The sequence below is a fragment of the Callionymus lyra genome, chromosome 19, assembly GCF_982586985.1.
Source record: "Callionymus lyra chromosome 19, fCalLyr1.hap1.1, whole genome shotgun sequence".
NCBI lineage: Eukaryota > Metazoa > Chordata > Actinopteri > Syngnathiformes > Callionymidae > Callionymus > Callionymus lyra.
This window is the reverse complement of record NC_141836.1, coordinates 17,558,020-17,579,516: the sequence shown is the minus strand read 5'-3', so window position 1 is coordinate 17,579,516 and position 21,497 is coordinate 17,558,020. Positions and strand designations below refer to the sequence as shown.

The 21,497-nt window shown below is 38.6% G+C and overlaps 2 protein-coding genes and 1 non-coding gene across 13 annotated transcripts; 2 read left to right on the top strand and 1 right to left on the bottom strand.

Annotated features, from left to right (window-relative positions):
- Nucleotides 1-867: 867 nt before the first annotated feature.
- Nucleotides 868-14,428, top strand: tp53inp2b (tumor protein p53 inducible nuclear protein 2b). Of its 9 annotated transcripts, none has more exons than XM_087781125.1 (4): nucleotides 868-911; nucleotides 8,699-9,036; nucleotides 9,922-10,477; nucleotides 11,260-14,428. In XM_087781125.1, exons 2-4 carry the CDS (start codon nucleotides 8,913-8,915, stop codon nucleotides 11,525-11,527), a joined length of 948 nt encoding a protein of 315 aa, XP_087637251.1. In that variant the 5' UTR covers nucleotides 868-911; nucleotides 8,699-8,912; the 3' UTR covers nucleotides 11,528-14,428. The 9 variants fall into 9 exon arrangements, with proteins under 9 accessions (XP_087637251.1, XP_087637254.1, XP_087637253.1 ...); XM_087781128.1 differs by lacking the exon at nucleotides 868-911 and adding an exon at nucleotides 1,420-1,440; XM_087781127.1 differs by lacking the exon at nucleotides 868-911 and adding an exon at nucleotides 4,612-4,633.
- On the bottom strand, nucleotides 2,161-2,232 carry trnaa-ugc (transfer RNA alanine (anticodon UGC)). Its single transcript has one exon. It is a non-coding gene; the product is annotated as a tRNA-Ala (tRNA).
- A 1,198-nt stretch (nucleotides 14,429-15,626) lies between the features above and the next one.
- Nucleotides 15,627-21,474, top strand: ggt7 (gamma-glutamyltransferase 7). Of its 3 annotated transcripts, none has more exons than XM_087782350.1 (16): nucleotides 15,627-15,746; nucleotides 16,331-16,710; nucleotides 16,790-17,016; nucleotides 17,124-17,275; nucleotides 17,344-17,461; nucleotides 17,531-17,598; nucleotides 17,816-17,889; nucleotides 17,957-18,150; nucleotides 18,464-18,551; nucleotides 18,790-18,917; nucleotides 18,997-19,085; nucleotides 19,167-19,319; nucleotides 19,625-19,739; nucleotides 19,797-19,934; nucleotides 20,019-20,118; nucleotides 20,744-21,474. In XM_087782350.1, exons 2-16 carry the CDS (start codon nucleotides 16,500-16,502, stop codon nucleotides 20,914-20,916), a joined length of 2,028 nt encoding a protein of 675 aa, XP_087638476.1. In that variant the 5' UTR covers nucleotides 15,627-15,746; nucleotides 16,331-16,499; the 3' UTR covers nucleotides 20,917-21,474. The 3 variants fall into 3 exon arrangements, with proteins under 3 accessions (XP_087638476.1, XP_087638479.1, XP_087638478.1); XM_087782353.1 differs by having other exon boundaries at nucleotides 15,651-15,746; nucleotides 16,569-16,710; XM_087782352.1 differs by lacking the exon at nucleotides 15,627-15,746 and adding an exon at nucleotides 15,875-15,961.
- Nucleotides 21,475-21,497: the final 23 nt, after the last annotated feature.

Below are 21,497 nucleotides of genomic sequence, written 5' to 3'. Positions count from 1 at the left end.
GTGCGTTTTTTTTTTTCTGCCACAAAAGCTACAATTGTGCGACTTCTTTAGGACGTGTGTTTCTGTTTGGAGTGTGTCTGGTTTGATTCGCCCTTATCTGGACGACAGCCAGACGCGTTGGCCTGGCTGCACGAGGGCCTTTCATGTTGTTAATATACGGCAGTGGTTCGGCAATAGAATTTCCTCAGGGGCCACATTTCATAAAGTGGCTGTTGTGAGGGGCCATCAAGTGATAATAAAGTTAGCGAAAAGTATCAAATGGAGTGCAAGACAAATATGCAAAAGTTATTAGTTTTATTTTATATGATCTTTATTTAAAATAAGAACAATCTTAAATCTGTTTTATTTAATACTAATATTTTGGAATAAATACTCACACATTTATAAAACAAAAAGTAATATTTATTATTAATTAAGTGCATACAATCATATCTAGTAACAAACTAGTTATAAACCTTTTAACAAATAGTCATTGGTTGAATCAGTGAAGCTCAAAACAATCTAGTTGTCATTCGCTAACGTCTGGCGCCATTTACTGTTCATACCAAGTACTACGTAACCCTCACCGCAGTTCCAGTATTAACCAGATGGAGGCATTAAATGATCAATGATAGAAATAACTATTAGTTTAAAACAACGTGAGGAAAGCAAAACACATAGTTTGTAGTGTTTCTTAAACATATCTACCCGTCGAGCACGGTGCGCTCTAATCTCTCGATGACGTCATTTTACGCGCTTGTCAAATTAAGACAATTTTGCTTATTTTTGAGATCAAATCTTTGATCCCACAACTGATAAAAGTCAACAACAACGCAGAGTTACCTTTTAAAAGAGATGGTCGGGGGAGGTAGAGAGAGTCGTAAGGGGGACTTTTTGACAAGAGGCTGTTGGCTGGACATGATGGCGCACAGGTAGGACACACGTCCAGGCAAATGTTGAGTCTTATTGAAGGATGACCCCAAAAATAGGAACAAGATGATCTTACCTTCGTTTAGTAATTAACTATTAATATGAATAAATATCACCGAGTTCGTCAGAGGCGACACAAGAGGGAGGCAAAGAGTAATAATTTGTCAATAAATTGTATGTCCTTATCAAACCTAGTGTCAATATTTTCCTTGTTTATGACGTTGTACCAGAAAAAAAAGCTGTTTTGCAACTTGGAACTGCGTCTTCTAAAGGTAAACATGCGTTTGTTTCATTGACAAACATCTTGCTTCAAGTATAAAAACAATAAAGACAATGTTATGACTTGATGTGTGACCAACATTAGGAGGGTGCCGAGGCCTTTTGAGGTCACCACGTTCAGACGTGTCATATGTAGGCTGAGCAGTTATGGGATTTGAACACGTGATGGGCTTGACCCGAAACCTGGTCTCGTTTCAGAGCAGATAGTATGTCCTGCTGGACTGTCAACCTTCAGCAACCTGCTAAAAGAAGGTATGGATGTGTGTCAGCCATATTGGCTCAGAGGTCAGGTGTACGCCTGCATTCCTGTCACCTGAACGCAAAATTGGCTTGACTTTTTTTTTTTAATCAGCAGATAAACGTGTATTAACTATAGTCTGTACTAGACATTTACTATTGGACTAAAACAGATTGTAGGAGGTAAAATTGACATCATTCATCATTCAAGACACACTATTCTATTTCATGACTGTTTACTTACATTTTACTTTATTTTGCCTTTTTGATGGTTAAGTTGGCTTTTGAAAATACACCGACATATTCAGGTGTTTTATTTTTGTGTGTTTTAAACTATTAAAAAAAAAGGCAGGTCCCATTTAAATGTAAATATGGCGAGCACATGTTTTATTTCAAATATAGATGATGTAAGAGTAATGAGCAATATTGCATCATAATCATTGGTCACTAATATTTGTCGTCATATTTAACACTTCAATTTATTTTCCGATTTAAAACTTGCATCTGAAACTAGAGCGAATATAAACTTGATGAATTAAAAATACAGTGTTGTGTACCTCTTGATCAAATGTGAAATGGATGAAAATACAGAAGTAATAATGGGGAAAATAAATATTAACTATTGTTTTGAGAATAAAATGGTTACATTTTCCGAAAAGGTATTCAAGTACAACAAAAACATTGAAATTCATATATTGATAAATATTTAAACTAAACAAAGGTGTTATAAAAAGGTGGAGATGCCGGGGATTGAACCCGGGGCCTCATACATGCAAAGCATGCGCTCTACCACTGAGCTACATCCCCATTGGTGACGAGCAGTGTCTAAAAGAGTCTAATTAAAGAGTGCACATGTAAGCTGTCAAGCGACTGATGAACAGCTGAGCGGCGTATTACCAGCGCCACTGGAGACATGTAGTTATGTAATATTATATCATACACGAAACACGATTTAGCCGCGATTAAATACATTTCAGAATGTTTGGTTTGTCGATTAGCTTTACATGCTACACGTTAGCTGCTACTTCGGTTAGCCTTGGCTACTGTTTTTTAAAATTCACTAAAGCCACAAAGATATTCCAATTATAGACTTGTTTAATATGCCTTAGCTCCAGGAAAACACTTAATAAAGAACAGAGCAGGTTTATTTAATTAATGTTATATATTTATTAATCAAACAATCATGTAGTCATGTGGTGTTTAAAGGGGAGGAAAATAGAAAAATATGTTTGGGGCAAAACTCATTTTATTATCTTGTCAAAAAGAGAGCAACAGATGAAATATACATGAAAGGTGAAAAGGAAACATTTATTTATTTCATGTGACTCAAGTGGATCATGTTTGAATACCAGTAAAATTGTTTTTTTAACTGTCACTTTGACTCAAAACCTGTTATCTATGTGTACAAATTATTGAGTAAGCAAGCAGCGTTTTCATCTTTAATATATCTGGGTTGTTTATAACGGTTGGTTTTTCCATGATCTGCTTGAACAGATACAGCACATCCATGTCTTTCTGGAGCGCACACTCTGTCCTTCCAAATCATGTGTTTATCAGCACACGCCAAGGACACCTGCTCCAGGCCCTGTTTCCCGTGGCCTTTAGGGAAAGACCGGTTGGCATGAAGGGTTTAACAGTCGTGCATTAAAGAAGAAGAGTACATCTCCTTCACCCTGGAAGAAGACAGGAGAACAAATTCGTTGTTTTTATTTATTTGACGTTGGTCAGTTGAGACCACAGCCTGTTTGCTGAGGGAGTCACTTTTAGCATATCTGTGTTTAGGCAGGTTATCTTGGGACTGTGAGGTGCTGGCTGGGTCTAAATGTCCAGACAAACTTATGCAATATGAGAGGCTGCGAAGGTTAGCTAAACTGAAGCCTCAAACATTTTAACTTGAGTTATGATTATATTTGAACGTTGCGGTGTCCAACTGAAACCAGACCAGTGTGTACCTGTGACACAACTCAGACAGAACTGAACACCTATTCTTAGTGCCATAAATGTTTACAGGTCATTTTTATTTATAAAATAAATGTGTCATTGATATTTTTAGTTTGTTAGAAAGCATGTATTTGCCATTCAGTACATGACAAGAATGAGATACTTGGTATTATATGTATTTTTTTTACTCTAGATATTCAGTCTAGCATGTAAAGTTGATTTTAACTTATTTTCATTTTTAACAAGTAGTAAACGTTAAATTGTGTTTATGTTTATGGTACAGTTTGTTTGGTAATGATGACACAGTAGTCCCATTTATCTTGTGGGTCTACATGTCTTATCACTGACTGCAGAGTTTGGGCTGAGAGGCCTGGGTAGAGGCACCAAAAATAAAAAGTGCAGAGGTGGCTGGGTCAAAACACATGACAAGAGATACACCACGGTCATGTGCAGTATAAACACATGGAACAAGGTGCTCCTCCTAAACAAACACTGTGTCTTTTTATGAAACGCCTATTGAGTCAAAGTATTATTCAGCACCTCTGTATCCAAGGCAATAATTTACTGCAAAAATAAATTCCATTCAGGATTTGTTTCCCTCTGAAGTCAGACCACTGAGTCACCTGTTCACTACCACGCCTTTCCCTGTAAACACAAAGGAAACAGCAGTGTTTACATCACAGCGTTGTAAGTTCTCTTCGCTTATACATGCCTGAGCTAAGTCAGCTGGGGCAAGGACAGGCATGCCGCTGAACAAGAGCTGCATGTCAAATTCATGACCATGAGCACATGCAGGGAGGGAGTCAGAGAGGGTGAGAAAGAGTAACCTTTCCCCCAGTTCTTCAACTAGCAGGGAAAACAGAGGGGGAATCCACTGTTTTGAGTGAAGTTTTGTAACGTAGACATGAGCTTGGATATCATTTATTATACATAGGTTTAAGTTATCTGTTGATTTTGTAGAGATGGATATGCATGGATGCAAAAATATTACATGTTTATTTTTCAATCTATATGTCAGTTTTTTTGTCTTGGACTTTAATGTTGTCTAATCTAATCCATTGAAATCAATATTGTCTGTTGTTACTTGGACTTGGTCCTTTTTTTCCACTGCTTTTCTAGACCTGAAAAACAAGTGCCATAACTCCAGCCTCCAAGTTTATTTTCACAGCTGATTTTTTTTTTTTACATGACAGTATGTCATTGTAGTGCAGACGTCAGTGTGAACTCACTCCTCTCAACAATGATGCAGGAATGCGGTAAAATTGAGGTGAGCAGAAATATTTAAACACATACCAGCACTACACATGGTTGTGTTGTCAACTGTACAGTAGAGGTATAGTTATTTTTAAGTAACAAAGGATCTAATTTTCTTAGTAATTGAATCCTTTACTTGAGTTTATATTAGTCATTCTTAAGTTAAAAAAAAAAGATAAAAACTAATATAACTCAGTTGAAAAACATACTTATTCAAAATTAAATTGATTGACCAATCTCTGTGTATTGAGAAATTACACATACATGAGGTAGATGGTTAGATGAACTTTATTGATCCCTCTGAAGGTCTCCTTTGGGAAATTGTTTTTGTAGGTGGTTGACAGCTCAATTATTATTTAGACGTAATGGCTTTATTTCTAGTCTCTCAGCAGTGTGTTGTGTTTCACCAGACGCCAGCACAACAAAACAAACGTACAGGACAGTATTGACAACAAGCTTGTTTTAACACAAAACAAGCTCAATGTTCTCGCTTGCGATGTTTTCGCTGCCTTTAGTCTTAATCATCTCAGCTGCCCTGGAGTGTGTTTGAGTTGCTTAGCACCTGGTAATAGTAGAGGTGGAAACCTTATCATCTGGCCCTTAAAGAAGCTGACTCTGAGCTCCGCCGTTGCTATCGCCTCACACTGGTTTTATAACAGGAAGGCAGAGTCCGGTGGGGGAAATTAACTTAAGAGAGCTTTTTCTGACAGTCCAGCTGCTAGACGAAAGTAAAAGGGCGGGGTCATTTGAGAATAACGCCTGGCTTTTGTTGTCCAACTTGATGACTGACATTCCCAAAGATTACAGAAACTGACTGCCTTTGATGACATTGTTTGCAAATATGTCTGTGAAAATGTCTCATCACATTTCCGATTGAGAGACTTAAGTGCGACAGACAATACAGGTAAAAATATTATTATTATTTGTTTGTTTTCTTCTTTTATATAATCATTTTACATAGAGCAAGTAGATTATAAAGAATTTGTGTTGATTTCAATATTTTTCTTGTGTACACTGGTGTCTCCGGGGGAGTTTTTTCTGTGGTTGTTTGCCTTCTTAGAAACGATAAACAAGCTAGTTTAAATGTTAGAATTCCACCAAATTGAATTGGTGACTTTGTGAATAAAGCTTAACTTAAAAGATCATCAGAGTTCCATACTGTGAGAAGAAGTGGGCACATCTAGTAAAACACAAAAATAAATAACCTGCCATTTGTTTAGTAACTACACCTGTAAATGTTTTAATTGGTCCAGACTGTAATGTCTGCAGATGACCACTGGGAGTCGGTAGTTAGCTAGGAGCGCTCAACTATCATTGGTTACTCAAATACTGCATCGACAAAAGCAGGCACGTGATTGGCTAGAATCCCTCAACGGCCCTCCCCCTCAATGGAGGAGGAAAAAGATGCTTGGGGGGAAGGGGACTATATATTTTTAAATATGATGCTGAGTAACGTCAGCGTCAGTGTTTTAAGCCAATTCATGTAAATGTGTTCTATTAATTAATGTTTTAAGATAATGTAAGAAGAGTCTTCTTGTTGATTGGTGAGGGTTTATCGACACCGTCAGATGGTAAAACAAACGCAAACATAACACTTTAGTCACTTTTCTACCAACAAATACCATTTTCAACCCGTGTAACCGTATGCACAGACTCGGGATCAGTTTACCATCCCCCCAGCTCCATCTGGTAACCGCAGCGATGGCGAACGCAGGATCTGATCCGGGATCAGCCCGCTCGTCGTCGAGTGCGCAGGTTGACAGCAGCTCTCGCCCAGCCCCCCCTGTTACCTAGAGCCCAGGCGCTTGGTTGCTGTAATATTCTGATTGGCTGGTTTCGTTGGAAGTGGGCGTGGAAATGGGCGTGTCCTCCGACGTTGTGATCTCACAATCAGCTGTTTTGTACGTTCTACATACTGATCCGAGGATCAGCTGGAGGCAGCAATAAACAAGGGAAACCTGCAGCAGATCGCATATAAATATAAACTAGAGGCTGCAGGTGTAATGATCTGAGAAAAACATCAGTGTAATATTTTACACGAAGTCCTTCTTCTGCGAAGAAAGCCTTTTATTTTTCTATTATGTTTTTTTAGCTACCTCAATTTTAAGGCAATCTAAAGCTGTGCTTTAAGAATAATCGTCGTTTTTACTGTGTGTGATCTCGTTTACAACTTGAATTATATTGCAAAGGCAGGTAAGATGTGTTTTTTTTTCTTCTGCATCTCTCGTTTGTTTGTTGTCTAAAGTGTGTGAGACATCAATCCACTGGTGTGTCTGAGCAGCTTCCTCCTCGGCCTCTGTATACACTCGCCTAACACTCGCTTTATGTAATGGCTTCGTCTGGTATGTAACAATAACAGACTTATTTTCGAGCGAGTTATATTTAGCATCGAGCCTTTTTATCAGGTCACGAATAGAAATATATGTAAGCCCAGGCACTCGACATGGAACAGGTTTTCAGGGTCGAGTGAAGGTTCGATTCCGGGGGTAAACTGACACCATCCGTCATCCTGCAGGAGGTTACATACCTGCTGATGTTAGGTCGGATGTTGATGTTTTGTGAGGAGGCTGACCTGGGATGGCTGGGATTTTTTTGTTCTGTTAATCGTCAAATAGTGTGATGTTAAGAAAGCATATTGTGACGTGTCGTCCCAGTTCTTTTCTGCTCGAGGTCCGTCGAGTCGCTGAGCCTCAGCTGTCATTGCGATGACCCTTCTGCTGTGGAGCTTACACGGATAATTCATCTTTAGCCTGGGCATACACGACAATGACACATCCGTCGAACTGTCGTTTATTTTTTTATGAAACAAATCCACCTTTTTTTTTTTGTTTGATGCTAGGTACGTTTATTTTCCCCACCGAGTATTAAACACACGATTTGGCGACATCTTAACATCGCTATGTTTTTAATAAAGACAATCGACGAATGTTATTTTATTTAGAAGGGGATCTTTTTTTATCCCTTTCTGGTCATCAAATACTCTGCAGCCTCCGTCAGCGTCAGTGACGATTGCGTGACGTCACGGGCTTCTTGTTTTCATTCGGTTAGGCTCCGCCCACCTGCTTACGTCCTCCCACTTGGATACGTTTTCCCTGAGGTCGTTTGATATCCTCAGCCTTTGGCTTTTAGAGAATATACAACACTATTAATTAACGAGTATAAATAACAATACAGATAATAAAACATATTCACTCAATTTATACTATTTATTATTAGTTAAAGTTGACCTTTTTCGCTTCTAAAATGCAGCGGCTGAAAAGTTATGTATGTATGGCGCATCACCTTCTAAAATAAAACACAGATTATTTATAAGTATGTTTTTACAGGGAATAATCTGATGTTAAATCACAACATATACTAAAATATTTTTGCACTGGAGGAGTGACTCAAGTGGTCTTAAATGGAAACACACTATCAACTCTTACATAAGCCACATAAACCCTTTATATGCATGACTGGGATGTTTCCTCCTCTCTTTACATTTCTAGTCACCATGGTTATCGCGTATATGGACTAGTCAGCTCAGACCCTGGTCTAGAAACAAATAACTATTTCTTACTTACTAAATCGATGACAAGAATTTTTAGGAATTTATTTTCACCATTTCCTCATGTTTAATAACCACATTTTGTTTAGTTAAAAAACACTTTTGTAAAATGTACTCATTCTATAAGATTGTCCCCAAACCAGGGCATGTTTTTGTGATAAAAATAGATGTGGGAAAAAAACTTAAAACAACCTGGCCTGATCTCTGCTCTCCAACCACAGTAAACAGAACTTGGCCTTTGAAGCTGTCGAAACATCTGTGGCAGGTTACATCATCGTTCATGTTTCACTCAGACACTTGCCACGCTGCCACTAAGTGGTCTGCCTTAGTTTTGAACCCTGAACTCGTTGTCAATACTCAGTCAGAATTTGAGTTGTTTGCTTTGAAAAGCCTCGCATTTGTCTTGTAAGTGGCTTCATACGACAAATAACTGATTGTGTGAGGATGAAAATCCCTGACTTAGCAGAAAATACTCTTGTTTTCATGCTCAATATTGACACTGACGTGACACTTCTTCTGCTCTCTTTACAGGCCTTTGCTCCAAACCAAGTAAACCTTACATTTGCACTACAGAAGCTCATCAACTCTAAGATCCAGTGAAGGGCTTTGAGTGAAAACAGTAGACTCAGAAATAACACACACAACAGTCACCAGTGACATATATTGCTAAACAAATTCCAAGGCAGCTAAACCTTTTTAAAAAAAAAATCACAAAGAGCACCTACGTCCTCAACACTTGACAGTCATGTTCCAACGACTCAGCAACTTGTTGTTTGGAGAGGTGGAGGAGGTGGCGGCCGAGCTGAATGGACCGAAACCTTGTGTGACGGAGGCCGATGAGGAGGGATGGATGCTTGTTAACTTACCCGGTGAGTTGATTTTTAGGGTTTTTTGTGTGTCAACGATAAATCAGCTGGTCATAGGACCGTCATTCAGGCCACTTTATGATTGATAATTCATGAAATGAGAGGTGAAGATGGGTATGCGTGTAGGTCTACTACAAACATTTAAGAAGTTCTGGCACTTTAAAGTGTATAATTATGTTTCAATTGAAGTATTATAAAAAATATATAAAAAATAAAGCTTTAACTATAAAGAGTTAAACATAGTAATTAAATATCTAAAATATTTAAAATAATAGTTCTGCAATCTTTTAGTTTTAGGTAAGCGTTTGGGTTACCAAAGGGACTTTAAATGGAGCTTCCGCATTCAAGAAAACACTGTCAGAAAAATGTTAAGAATTCATATCAGTTATGATCAACTTCACAAACAATGGATGTCCCTTGGCCTAGAGGACTAGTCTTCACTAGTCCACGGATATCTTATCATGACATCATCACAGGCGATACGGAGCGTCGGGGTGTGTCACAAGTTGCGTAACCAGACAACAGAAACACAATTGACAACAAAGACACGTTTCCTTCTAATGTTTATGATCTCGATCACGACGACAAACGACTCCTGACTTGACTGTGTGAACCCCCAAAAATAAATCTTGCTAAAGACAAACATGACTTCACCGAGAGGGTCAACACAACTAACGATGTGACTCTTATGTTTTGTGTTTCCCCGCCCCCCCCCCCCTCTCTTCCCCTTCCTTCAATATTTTAAAACCCCCCTATATTTTCCACACTGGTATGTGTGCGCGTGCGTATGTGATCCCCTTTTAAATTTTCCACCGCCTGCATGATTATTTGTCACTTTCAATCCCCATTCCACTTGATCCCTGGTCTCCTCGCTGCCATGTTGCTCAGCAGAAGCTGACTGCATGATGCAGGCCGAGACAGGAGGCAGACCTGCTGCACGTTCATGCCCAGACAATAACCAACTCAATCACCAAGATACTTTTCCACGGACTGAAAGCCCAACTTTTACATCTCACGCACCCTCTAAGCGCCGTAGAACGCATAGAAGTCGGGCGCAAGGTGCTATAGCTCCACCCAGCGCCGCGTCTCACCCGTCAGACTCGGGCGCCCTCACTCCCGTAACCCAACCAAGACGTGCGAGACTGTCCACACCCTCCTCCGCCCCGTCAATGTCTCCTTGCTCGGGGAGTGAGTGCGGGGGCAGCGGGAGTAGCAGTAGGGCAGGCTCAGAGAGAGGTTGCATGGATGAGAGCTGGTTTGTCACCCCTCCCCCCTGTTTCACTGCAGAGGGTGCCACCGCCGAGGCCAGCCCGATGGAGGACCTGCTCATCGAGCACCCCAGTATGTCCGTGTACGTCTCCCCGACCAACATTTCCATGGTGTCTAACAGCAACCTGTCTGTGGTGGGAGAGGAGAGCGTGACCAGTCTGGCAAGCAGCGTGAGGTGAGGAAGAAGATAACATCACATTTATCCATCATCATCTTTATTTTATATATTAAAACACATGCTTGAGTCCTAAGTGGACTGTAGTCCCAAAGACAAAAGCAAGATGGCCGACAAGGGAGATTTATTGAAAGACAAGCTCCTTGAAAAATGTACAATCTCCCTCAGAAATCTTTTTTTTATAAAATATAATTACGGAAATAAAGTAATCAGAATATTGAATGGTTGCATTAAAAATATTATATTTTTAGACCACTTTTTTTTGTTTTAATTAAATAATTGAAGTCAATCATTTTAATAATTCAATTAAAAACTATTTTATTTTCATAATAAATGCATTTTCTACATATAGAGTTTTATATTCTTATTCTAATAATTGAAAAATACGTTTAAATTCAATTGAATTTGTAGCCTTTTAAATTAAATTTAAAATGTTGTTATTATGGTGTCACAAGACAATAACAAAAGAGTACCAAGCTACTTGTAAAAAAAAATCAATTCAATTTCTAATAACACCCAAAAAACTAATTCAATATACAAATTATATAATTCAATTAGTTAATTAGAAACAAATTCAACCTTTTAGTATACAAATTATTGAATGAAATTGTTCAAAGAAAACATAATAATCTAATGGTTACACAATATTTGAACAGAAAGATCAAGGATTCAACATTATAAATTCAACCAATCGATAGTCTGACGGCACAGATACTGCTAAAGATAATGTCATTCCTTCTTATGACTAAAAAAAATAAACTCCATCTTTGTCTCTCCTTCAGCCGGGTGGCTGAACCAGCAGCTGTACCTGCCCTTCACACCACTATGCCCACCAGGGCAATCCGTGGTGCTGCCGCCCAGGCTGGTGCTCTGGCAAAGGTCACCCAAGTGGCGAGGGTCCAGCGTAGCAAAGTCCGCATTGAACGGCGCCAACTGGCACGCAACCGCATCCAACGCCAAAATCGCACCCGGGAACAGGTTCCTCGCCATGCAGCTCATGCCAGAAACACCTTCCTTCACCAGCCTAGCAAGCGCAACATCTGCCACTGAAGCTGCATAACCAGGGGGGCATTGTTTACTCTGAGGGCGTTTGTAGTCAACTCCAAGACTCACTTGTTTAAATCTCCTAACCCGCCGTGTTTTTGGTTCGATACAGCCAATATGTTTTTATTTCACATCAATTATTCCACTCGCTAGTTTCATGCCTGGTTGTGCCGTTGTCAGTCAAGCCCTCTGAGTAGCTCTTAGCAGAACTTTAGTAACCGTTCTTTGCAGTATCACAAAAAAAAAAACTATAAAAATCTTAATATAGATAGTATCAGAAATGTCTAAAAAATAATATCAAAAATTAGATCCATTATTCTTTCCTTCTTATTGAATTTATTTTCCTTTCACGGCATGTTTTGTATTCATCGGAATACTTCAGTTGGAGATTTTTTGGGTTTGCATTAATAAATGTGCTGATTCTAGAAACAGATTTTCTTTTCCTGGTGGAAACGATGCAACATTGCGGCAGTCATTGCATGGTGTCATTTCTGTTTACTTTTAATTTGTCAGGAATAATAACAGAAGTGTATACCGTGTGATCGCAGTGAGAGAGAAATCCACGCCAGTGTGATTCCTCTCACTCGAAGAAAGGAAGGAGGAAGTAGAAGGTGGAGAGAGAAGAAGCAAAACAGACTAAAGAGTGAAGAAAAATGATTGAACACGATAAAGATGAGAGACTTAGAAGAAAGAAATTTAACCCTAAGAGAAGCCTTATTCCAAATTATTCCTTGAAGTAGGCATCACATCCAATTTTTATTTAAAATGTATTTTTCTTAATTTGGGATGTTGCCTATTCAAGTAAAAAAATGTTAATCAAGACATAAAATGGATTAAACAAGAGTCAAAAACCTGTGAGGTGAAAAAAAAAGCTCAATGAAATTTGTATTAAATTGAGAGCTCAACTCATGGCTTTTCTTAGGTGTTTAAGGTCAGAAGAGAAAAAGTAGGTATGGCGCGGTATTGGTGGCAACTCTTTATTTTGTTTTGTTACATTGTTTTCCGAGAGATCAAAATTCATCCAGCTGTCCGGAACGTTGCATGGTTCCACTAATGAGAGCCTGTTTTTGAAGTTTGCTTCTTTTTAAATGAAAAAATCTGTGGAAAGTTCACAGCATGATGGTCATTTAATTGGTGTGGACTGACAAGATTTGTGCCCGGCACACATTAGCCGTATTCACCCACAGTGTGTGCCGCGTCCCTTATTTTTCCCCCCAGTCGGCAGAGGAAAATCCAGAATCTTTTTTTTTTCTCACTCATAAATGATCATCTTGAGCTAGTTTAAAGCATCTATTTACACCTGACAGTGTCCACTTTTAACCTAGCATATTGATATGTATTCGATGACAACAGTAAACGATGGTGCTGAAATGTATACTGATGTTTGTAAATTATTTGAGACATGGATGTAAGATTGCACTGTCATACCTTGTGTGAGTCTAGCAGCGTGCTGTGTGGTTGCGTTCCATTATTTTGTGATTTTTCTTTTCTTTGTGAGTGTTGTTCGTGTGTGAGAAAGTGTACTGACCTGTAAAAAAAGCTAGAAATACGTTTAAAAAAATTATTATGATTCATAGTCAGCTGTTACTTTTTTGTAAATATGACAGAACAATTTATAACCCTCTGTTTGATGTCAGAGTCTCTCTGGGTTTGTGGTCTGCAGCCGTGTGTCTGACGGGACTGATGAGAATGCTCTTCATTCCTCAGCTGTGCGATTATTTTTAAACCAAGGGGGCTGGTCAGTGGCCAAAAAAGGTCTTTGTCCTTTAAATCCTTGTCTCTTGTGAAGCAGCACCGGAAAAACATGAGCTGAGCTGACGTGCCATGTTAGCAACACTGCCCCCTAGAGGGATTAATCAGCACCGCACTTGCTCCATGGTAGATTTTTGTTTGAGTGGATCTCTCCTTAAATGGTGTGTTGGAAGGATGCATTGACATTTTTAGGTTCTCATTGTTTTGAAAAGGAACGTTGACTCTGACAGGGATGGTATGTTTTTTAAATTTAAATATATCATGACATCCTGTCGATTAACCAAAAAATATGTGTTCGGATGAACTTCTAAATCCCTGGTGTGCTGTTATTCATTAATTCCAGTGCAGTTGAAGAGAATGTGTAGTCATGTGTGTAATACAATCTGCAAACATGATAACTGTGTCTTAACTCCTCTCTTTGCGAACTCTAAAGAGATAAGTTGGACTTCCAAAAACCTGCTTTGCAGCAACTTCCAGTTCGACAACAATATGTTTGCTTATACATTTGCATTTCCCTTCATCATCTTTTCGTTCACTCTCCATCCCTTTATTTTCACTCACTTCAAAAATGTGTTATTGACATTGTAAACACCATATCTTCTATTTATTCGTATTCTTTCTGATTGCTCTCATGTTTTCATTTCCAAACTGAATATGTCATGTGAAAGAGAATGTGCTGTCAATACGCTGTTTGATTATTAAGAGTGAGTTTTGTTAAACACCAGGAGATGGTGAAATATAAACAAATATATATAATTTTAAATCTTTCCCGTTTAATGTTTAGACTCGCTGTTCACAATTAGTATGTTTCAATTCAAGGCAATGAATGTCTGGGGAGTTGCTGAAACCACGGCAGCTTAAAGAAAAAAAAAAAAACCCTGAGGTCTCACCTTCAGCTTATCTGCTACACCCCCCAATACCCTCTGTCCGAACGAAATATATAAAAAATGGTGTATCTGATAAATGGTGATTGTGCCTTTCACTTTCTCTGCATGGTTTCTGTGATGTACTTTCCATCCCCAGAGTGGAAAATGCTCCACCGTCAGGCAAAACCTATGCAAAAAATAATCAATCGGGTGGATTCCAGCTTCCGTGAAGAAAACAGATACCCTACAAAAAAACAGAAACAAATAAACGCTCAGGTCGACACCTGAATCTTGTGTGTTTTTTGTTTTTTTTTATCATTTTCTACCAACATTCAGTATCTTTTACTTTCAGCTGAGGTCAGTAAATGTAGCCCTTACTTCCTGCCTTCAGTTTAAGCATAATAATGGATATTACTGTTTAATAACACGCTAGTTAATGACTTAACTCATTGCTATTTTATCTGCATTAAACTAGTGCATTCATAGCATTTTAATCCAACTTAAAAGTGATTTAAAAATATTAGTTGTTGTGGATTTTTATCCAGTACCAACACAAAACCAGGATCTTGTTAACATGATAAACAGATCAGTCAGACTAGGACTTGATTCACATTGTTTTTCCAAACCACAAAGGTTTGACAATGATTTTGTCAGCAACATGTATTAGGTTAGGTAGAACTTTATTGATCCCTCAGGAGGTCTCCTTTGGGAGGATGCTGTGAGGCCTCGGACAGAAACTCCCCCTGGTTTCGGTCTCAACAAATAATATATAGAAAAATAAATAAATAAACTGGATTTTTTAAGTGGAGCACCAGGATCTTTGACACGTGGCATGTGCTTTTATTAACTTTTATTAATGACAAAAGTCAAATGTAAACTAGCTTAATATCCAAAAGAGACATTTTTTAAACTAACAAGTAAATGGTTGTATAAATAGTTTGGATTATTTTGCAATGGAAACTACATTTATGGACTTAATGACACACGAATGTAAAAGGTTTATACATTACCTGTTATTAAGTTATGAAGTTACATATTTATTTACAGCAATAAGGTTTACTTCAAAGGTATTACTTTTGCTTTTCTAGTGCATATGTGTCGCCTGTCGATACAAACGTGAGTTTCTGGCAGGAACGTCTCCAGCAACCTGTGACAAAGCATTACGGGTTGCTGCAGGTTGAGCATAAATCACGCTTATCTTTGGTGTTTGAAATGATTTATTTTAGCTCGTGAAACAAACTTGTGTTAAATACTTAATAACTTCAATTTAAAGTGAATTCTTAACCTGGAGTTTTTCCAGCACCTGTGAACACAAGAGCTCAGGGTGTGGTGATGAAGCTCGTGTTTTACATGTACAAACACGGATTTACAGTACAGTACAATTCAAACAAAAGAGTTAATTCAATAAATGTGTTACACTGAGAGGGTTTGATCAGTTTGCCTCGTCACCAGATGAGCGTGAAGAAGCAGGTTCAATGGGAGGGACACACAATGCAACATGAGATGCACATTCTTATATAACCTGTCCGTCAACTTCTAGGGTTTCCCGGTGTGTTTGTGTCCGGACTCTGAGGACGCACGCATCTCTCTCTGGATCCCTCTGTGAAGTAAGTAAAACATGTTATAACCCACATTTAATGTGTTGGTAACGATAGATAATAGTGTCAACGTTTCACTGTTAGCTTAACAAGACGCGCCGTGACTGATGCTAACTCCGTCATCTGGTAGTCCTGGAGATGGACTCTCCTCTTTCTCTTCTCTTTTCCGCTTAAAAAACGAAAATTGTCGTTGTTATAAATTGCAAATATTGACACTAAGGGAGGTAGGTTAAAGAGTGTCGTATAATAGTCATGTATTTATAGGGATGCGTCACTTGTTTGTTTGCTAGCAATAGGAAGTGAGGAGGTAGCAGGTGTTAGCTTGTTTCTTTAGCTGCGTTATCTATATCTTCCATCTTCTGCTGCTAAAACATGAGCCTTTGTTGTCGAAGTTTAGAAATAACTCCAGCTGAGTGTTATATTATTTGGTAATTACAGACATATATCATGGTAGAAGATGAGAGGCTCTTAAAGAAACACTAAAATTTCAACCATATTTAAATTGACTTGAAGCCATATGTGACTAGAAGAGGTCAGTGTTATATATTTAGACGGCTTTACGGTTGCTGATGTTATTTTCATTTATCCTTCAGGTGGATGCTGATCTTACTCTAAAGATGCACCATCATCAAACCGGTGGGATCGAAGCGGGTTATCTCTGAATTATACACTAGTAAATCTCGACTATATCGAATCATGAACGACAATCTTATAATCGTGACCTAAAAAGAAACCAGAGTTACTTTATCAGGAGCTTTTGCCATGCACACGAGTGCCCCCGACACTGCCACCGGGTACCCTAACGTGGTGGACAAAAATTCTAATCCGCAGCAAACCTTAGGGAGTGCCTATTCACCAGTCGACTACATGAGCATCACCAGCTTTCCAAGACTTCCGGAGGAGGATGTGTCTGTGGAAAACGCTCTTAGATATCGCAAAGATGATGATACTGTTCTAGCCGAGCACGATACAGGTGAGTCCACCATAGGAGTTTATGGATAAAGGAGTATTTTTTTTAAGAAAGCATCGTGGGAATTATTTTTATCTTCAAGACCCAGATCTGTTCCTGAAGTCGGCTCGGCTGCAGCGTCTCCCGTCTTCAGCCTCAGACCTGGCCAATAAGGACTTTGCGTCATTCCGGGAGACGACAACGGACCCGTTCCAAGAAGGATGTGCGTGCCAGAGAGATGGACTCACCGTCATTATCACAGCCTGCCTCACCTTTGCCACTGGAGTCACGATCGCTCTCATCATGCAGATCTACTTCGGAGACCCACAGGTGAAGGCTGCGCCCATATAATTATGTGGTAATAACACCAAGGGATTTCTCAAGGATGCCTTAACGTGTTAAATCCACTAATTATATCAACTTTGTTTTTATGCTAGGTCTTCAACCAGGGAGCCGTGGTGACGGACGCAGCTCAATGCACCTCGCTCGGGTTTAACATTTTGGGGAAACAAGGGTCAAGTGTTGATGCCGCTATTGCTGCCGCTCTCTGTTTAGGCATTGTCCACCCGCACACCTCTGGTTTGGGAGGGTACGTTTAAGATTACAATGGATTTAACAAAGAAAATCTGATCTAAATAAGCCTTTTTTTTTTGGCAGAGGTGGAGTAATGTTGGTGCACAATATCCGAAAGAATGAAACGAGGGTCATTGACTTTAGAGAGACAGCACCATCTGGCATCCACGAGGATTTGTTGAAGACAAATCTTGATTTAAAAGTAAGCCATTTAATGTGTGTTTCAAATGAGTCTGAATATGATGCTCAAAATGTTTGCATTTTGTTTTAGCCTGGCCTGTTAGTGGGAGTACCGGGCATGCTCAGTGGGATGCATCAGGCACACCAGCTGTATGGCAGGTATTGTATCTGAATATTCTTTTCCCATTTCTTCCTGCTTCCTATTGTACAAATATAGTTAATTCATGTAACATTTATTATTTAGGGATGCAGCTCTTGTAATTACCTTGGTTATATTTGACAAATACATGTTATAATTGATTTGTAGTTTTGTTTATTGACTTCTTAAAGAGCTTACTCCTGAGCTGAAAAGATTCACACCCTGTTCATTCCCCAGATTGCGGTGGAAGGACGTGGTTACTTTGGCTGCCGATGTGGCCCGGAATGGATTCAATGTTACACATGATTTAGGTGAGTTGAACGTCATCGAATGTCTGATAAATTCTTATTGACTGATTTGTTTCTTTTCTTTTGTTAGCCGAAGCTCTTTCCAAACTTAAGGACCAGAACGTTTCGGATGCTTTCCGGGATCTCTTCCTTCCCAACGGTCAGGCTCCACTCTCTGGACTGTTTAGCAGGCGCCTGGATTTGGCCGCCATCCTCGATGATGTTGCCCAGAAGGGGATTTCAGAATTTTACAATGGAAACTTAACACTGCAAATGATTAATGCAGTAAGTTGGTTGATTATCTTTTTAACATTTATTGAACTGGTATTCTTACTGAAGCCACTTTTTGCGTCACCTTTAGTGAGAAATATTTTAGAATGTAACACTAATTTAGTCGTGCATGATAACTATCTTATATCAATTTTTATTCACTAAAAACTTATATTCAATATCGGGAATTGTGAAGTTGTTTTAGTCGTTTATTATGTATTTAACTTTGATGTTTGTCTTCCTTCAAATTTTACTGTCGAGACTGTTCACTTAAACACACATTGACAAAAGAAACGGCTGAGAATGAACTGGATTTCCTGTTTTAAAGGCGCAAGAAAGAGGCGGCGTGCTCACGGAAGAGGACTTCAGCAACTACAGTACTGTCTTGCAGCAACCGGCTGAAATCAACTATCAAGGTTGTCGATCTTATTTCCTGCTCCTAACAAATACATTACGACATCATGTGGTTCCAATGTAACTTGTGACAAAACAAAGAACACACTGTAGAATAACATTATTTTAAAATCATTAACACATACTGTATTTAATTTGACACATCATTGGTCATTAGTTGGGATGCTTAAATGGGTTTCTTTGTTCTTCCTGTTTAGTTTATGAATTTTTGCTTCATTTATATCTTATCATTCTGAAAAGGGTACCATGTGATGGCGGCCCCGGCCCCTCACGCTGGCGTGGCACTGATCAGTGCTCTTAACATTCTGGAAGGCTTCAATGTCACCAGTGAGGTGCCGAGGAGAAGCATATACCACCAGATTGCTGAGGTAAAAACACAATATTTACATGCACCCCACGTCAGAACATCACACAGTATTTTTAATTCAATACTCTGTGACTCAACAGTCTGTGAAGATCGCGATCGGCTTGGCCAGCGGGCTCGGAGACCCCATGTTTGACCCGGCAGTGTCAGAGATCGTCGCCAAGATGTTGAGGTACAAACTTACACTTGCTTTAATCTAACGTCGTCCACAATTGTTGTTGGTGAAAACCAGTTTTCTCTTCTCATTTCAAAGTAAAACGCAGGCGTCCACCCTGCGTAATATGATCAGTGACTCTGAGACCTTCCCTGTCAAACACTACACTCCGTCTTTTACTCTGGAAGAAGGGGGAGAAGCAGCCCAGGTCATGGTGATGGGCCCAGATGACCACATTGTGTCAGTAGTGAGGTAATTCAAACACGTTTGAATGTTTTCTTGTCTGTGTAGTAATAGGTATTATGGTAAAGATTGTAAATACAAGTGTGTGTTTATTGTGATGAAGCCTTAAAGTGCAGTTCTAGTGAAAAAGTAGTGGCATTTGTTAACAAGTAAAAAGGTAAATATTTTAGAGCTGACCGAGTCTCTGGTTAGCTCAAGGCTAGAAGAGGTTATCTGTCTGGTTTTTGGTTGGGAGTGGCTGCATGCCTCAAGGTGCTGCAGGTGAACAGGTTATTGAAACATTAACTTCTACTTCAATGTGTTCACCTGCTCAGCTCCTTGAACAAACCATTTGGAAGTGGACTAGTGACCTCTTCAGGAATCCTTCTGAACAGCCAAATATTAGGTTTCTCCTGGCCTAATAAAACGGAACGCTCATCGCCTAATCCGGTAAATGATGCTTATTTGTATTTTTATTATATCATCTAAGTATATACATTTCACTAGCACAACAACCTTCAACCTGGAAAGAGGCCCATGTCCTTCCTGATGCCCACAGCAGTGAGACCAGCTGTGGGCTTTTGTGGCACATATGTGGCTCTTGGTTCTTCTAACGGGGACAAATCCCTCAGCAGCATCACTCAGGTGATTTCTCTTCTTTGCTTTTGTAATCATTCCATCCAGTTTCATGTTTAGCCGTCCAGCTCACCTTTTTTCAATCGTCCCCAGGTGTTGATGAATGTCCTGTCGTCTCGTAAAAACATGAGTGACAGTTTAGCTTACGGAAGACTCCACCCACAGCTGCAGAACAATATGCTGTTAGTGGACTGTGAGTATTTTTTAATGATTCTGGCTCATTATTTCAAAGTATTCTTAATGAAAATATGGAATCAAAATGCTGTTTTTGTTTTTTTAAGCATTTAATATATATTTTTAAACAATTTAATTCAAAACTGTATATATTCAAAGGTTGGAATTTCTTTTTTTTAATCATTACATTTTTTAAATATTTTAAATTGAATGGTTGTTTTAAATTAAATTCCATTAATAAAATAAAATAAAAAGGTGTTCTGAATTCTATATTAATCATTCCTAAGTTCTAATATACAAATATTTTAATATTTAATAAAAAATAAAATGTATTTTTTTGTAAAATATTTAACAATTCTTAATTAATTATTGAAAATAATAATATTGCAACCATTCGTTATAGAAATTATTGAATTAAATTATCAATTAAAAACTATTCCACCTTTCAATATATATAATTGAAATCAATGATTTAAAAATAATTAATACTTACAAAGGACAACAACATTTTAATAAAAAATAAATAAATAAACATTTTAAATGTTAAATCCAACCATTCAATAATCTGATATACTTCCATAGCGCTCTTCCAAACGCTATTATTTATCATTCATTGTTTCTTGTTATCTTTCGCTCACCCACAGCTGAGTTCTTAGATGAAGACATCAAGGTCCTGCAAGCCAAAGGTCACAAGGTGGAGCGTAAAGACGTTTTGTCATTGGTGGAAGGTACCCGGCGAACGAATGACCTCATAATCGGAGTGAAGGATCCTCGCAGTGCCGATGCATTAGCAATCACAATGTCTGCCATGCCATAGCCAGGGTGAAATAACAAATAAGTGTGCCTGTCAATCCTGGCAATTATGATGCTGCTGAAATTTTGTGTGAAATCAAGTAGAGGTAATGTCACTTTTCAAGCAGCTTTCTGTTTGCCATGTAACTGTTGTCCTGTTCGCGTTCTTCAGAAAATTGTTGATAGATGACACATATCTTTACGGAATTTGTTATCAACACTAATGTTTTGCTAAAAACTGCTAAAATGTGGATAAATGGTTTTGTGTGCACCGTATTGTACTTCCACTATATTTTTGTGAATCAATTGGTTATGAATGTATTCTTTTTGTACCAACATTTAAATATAAATATAATTTTTTTTTTTTATATTTTATTTAGATTGTATTTAAATTATTGAATGAAACACGGCATTATGATTATTTCCTGGATCAACTGTATCGGTACATCATGGTTTTTTTCTTTAAATGTATTTGGCAGTGATGAGACTCACGTTTGCACAGCAGCATGTGGTTTATTTTGTCTGTACATGTTGTAATGTACTGTAAATATAGCCAGTGCAAAATAAATGTTTAATGCTGAAAGCGTTGTACGCAAGCGTGTCTTA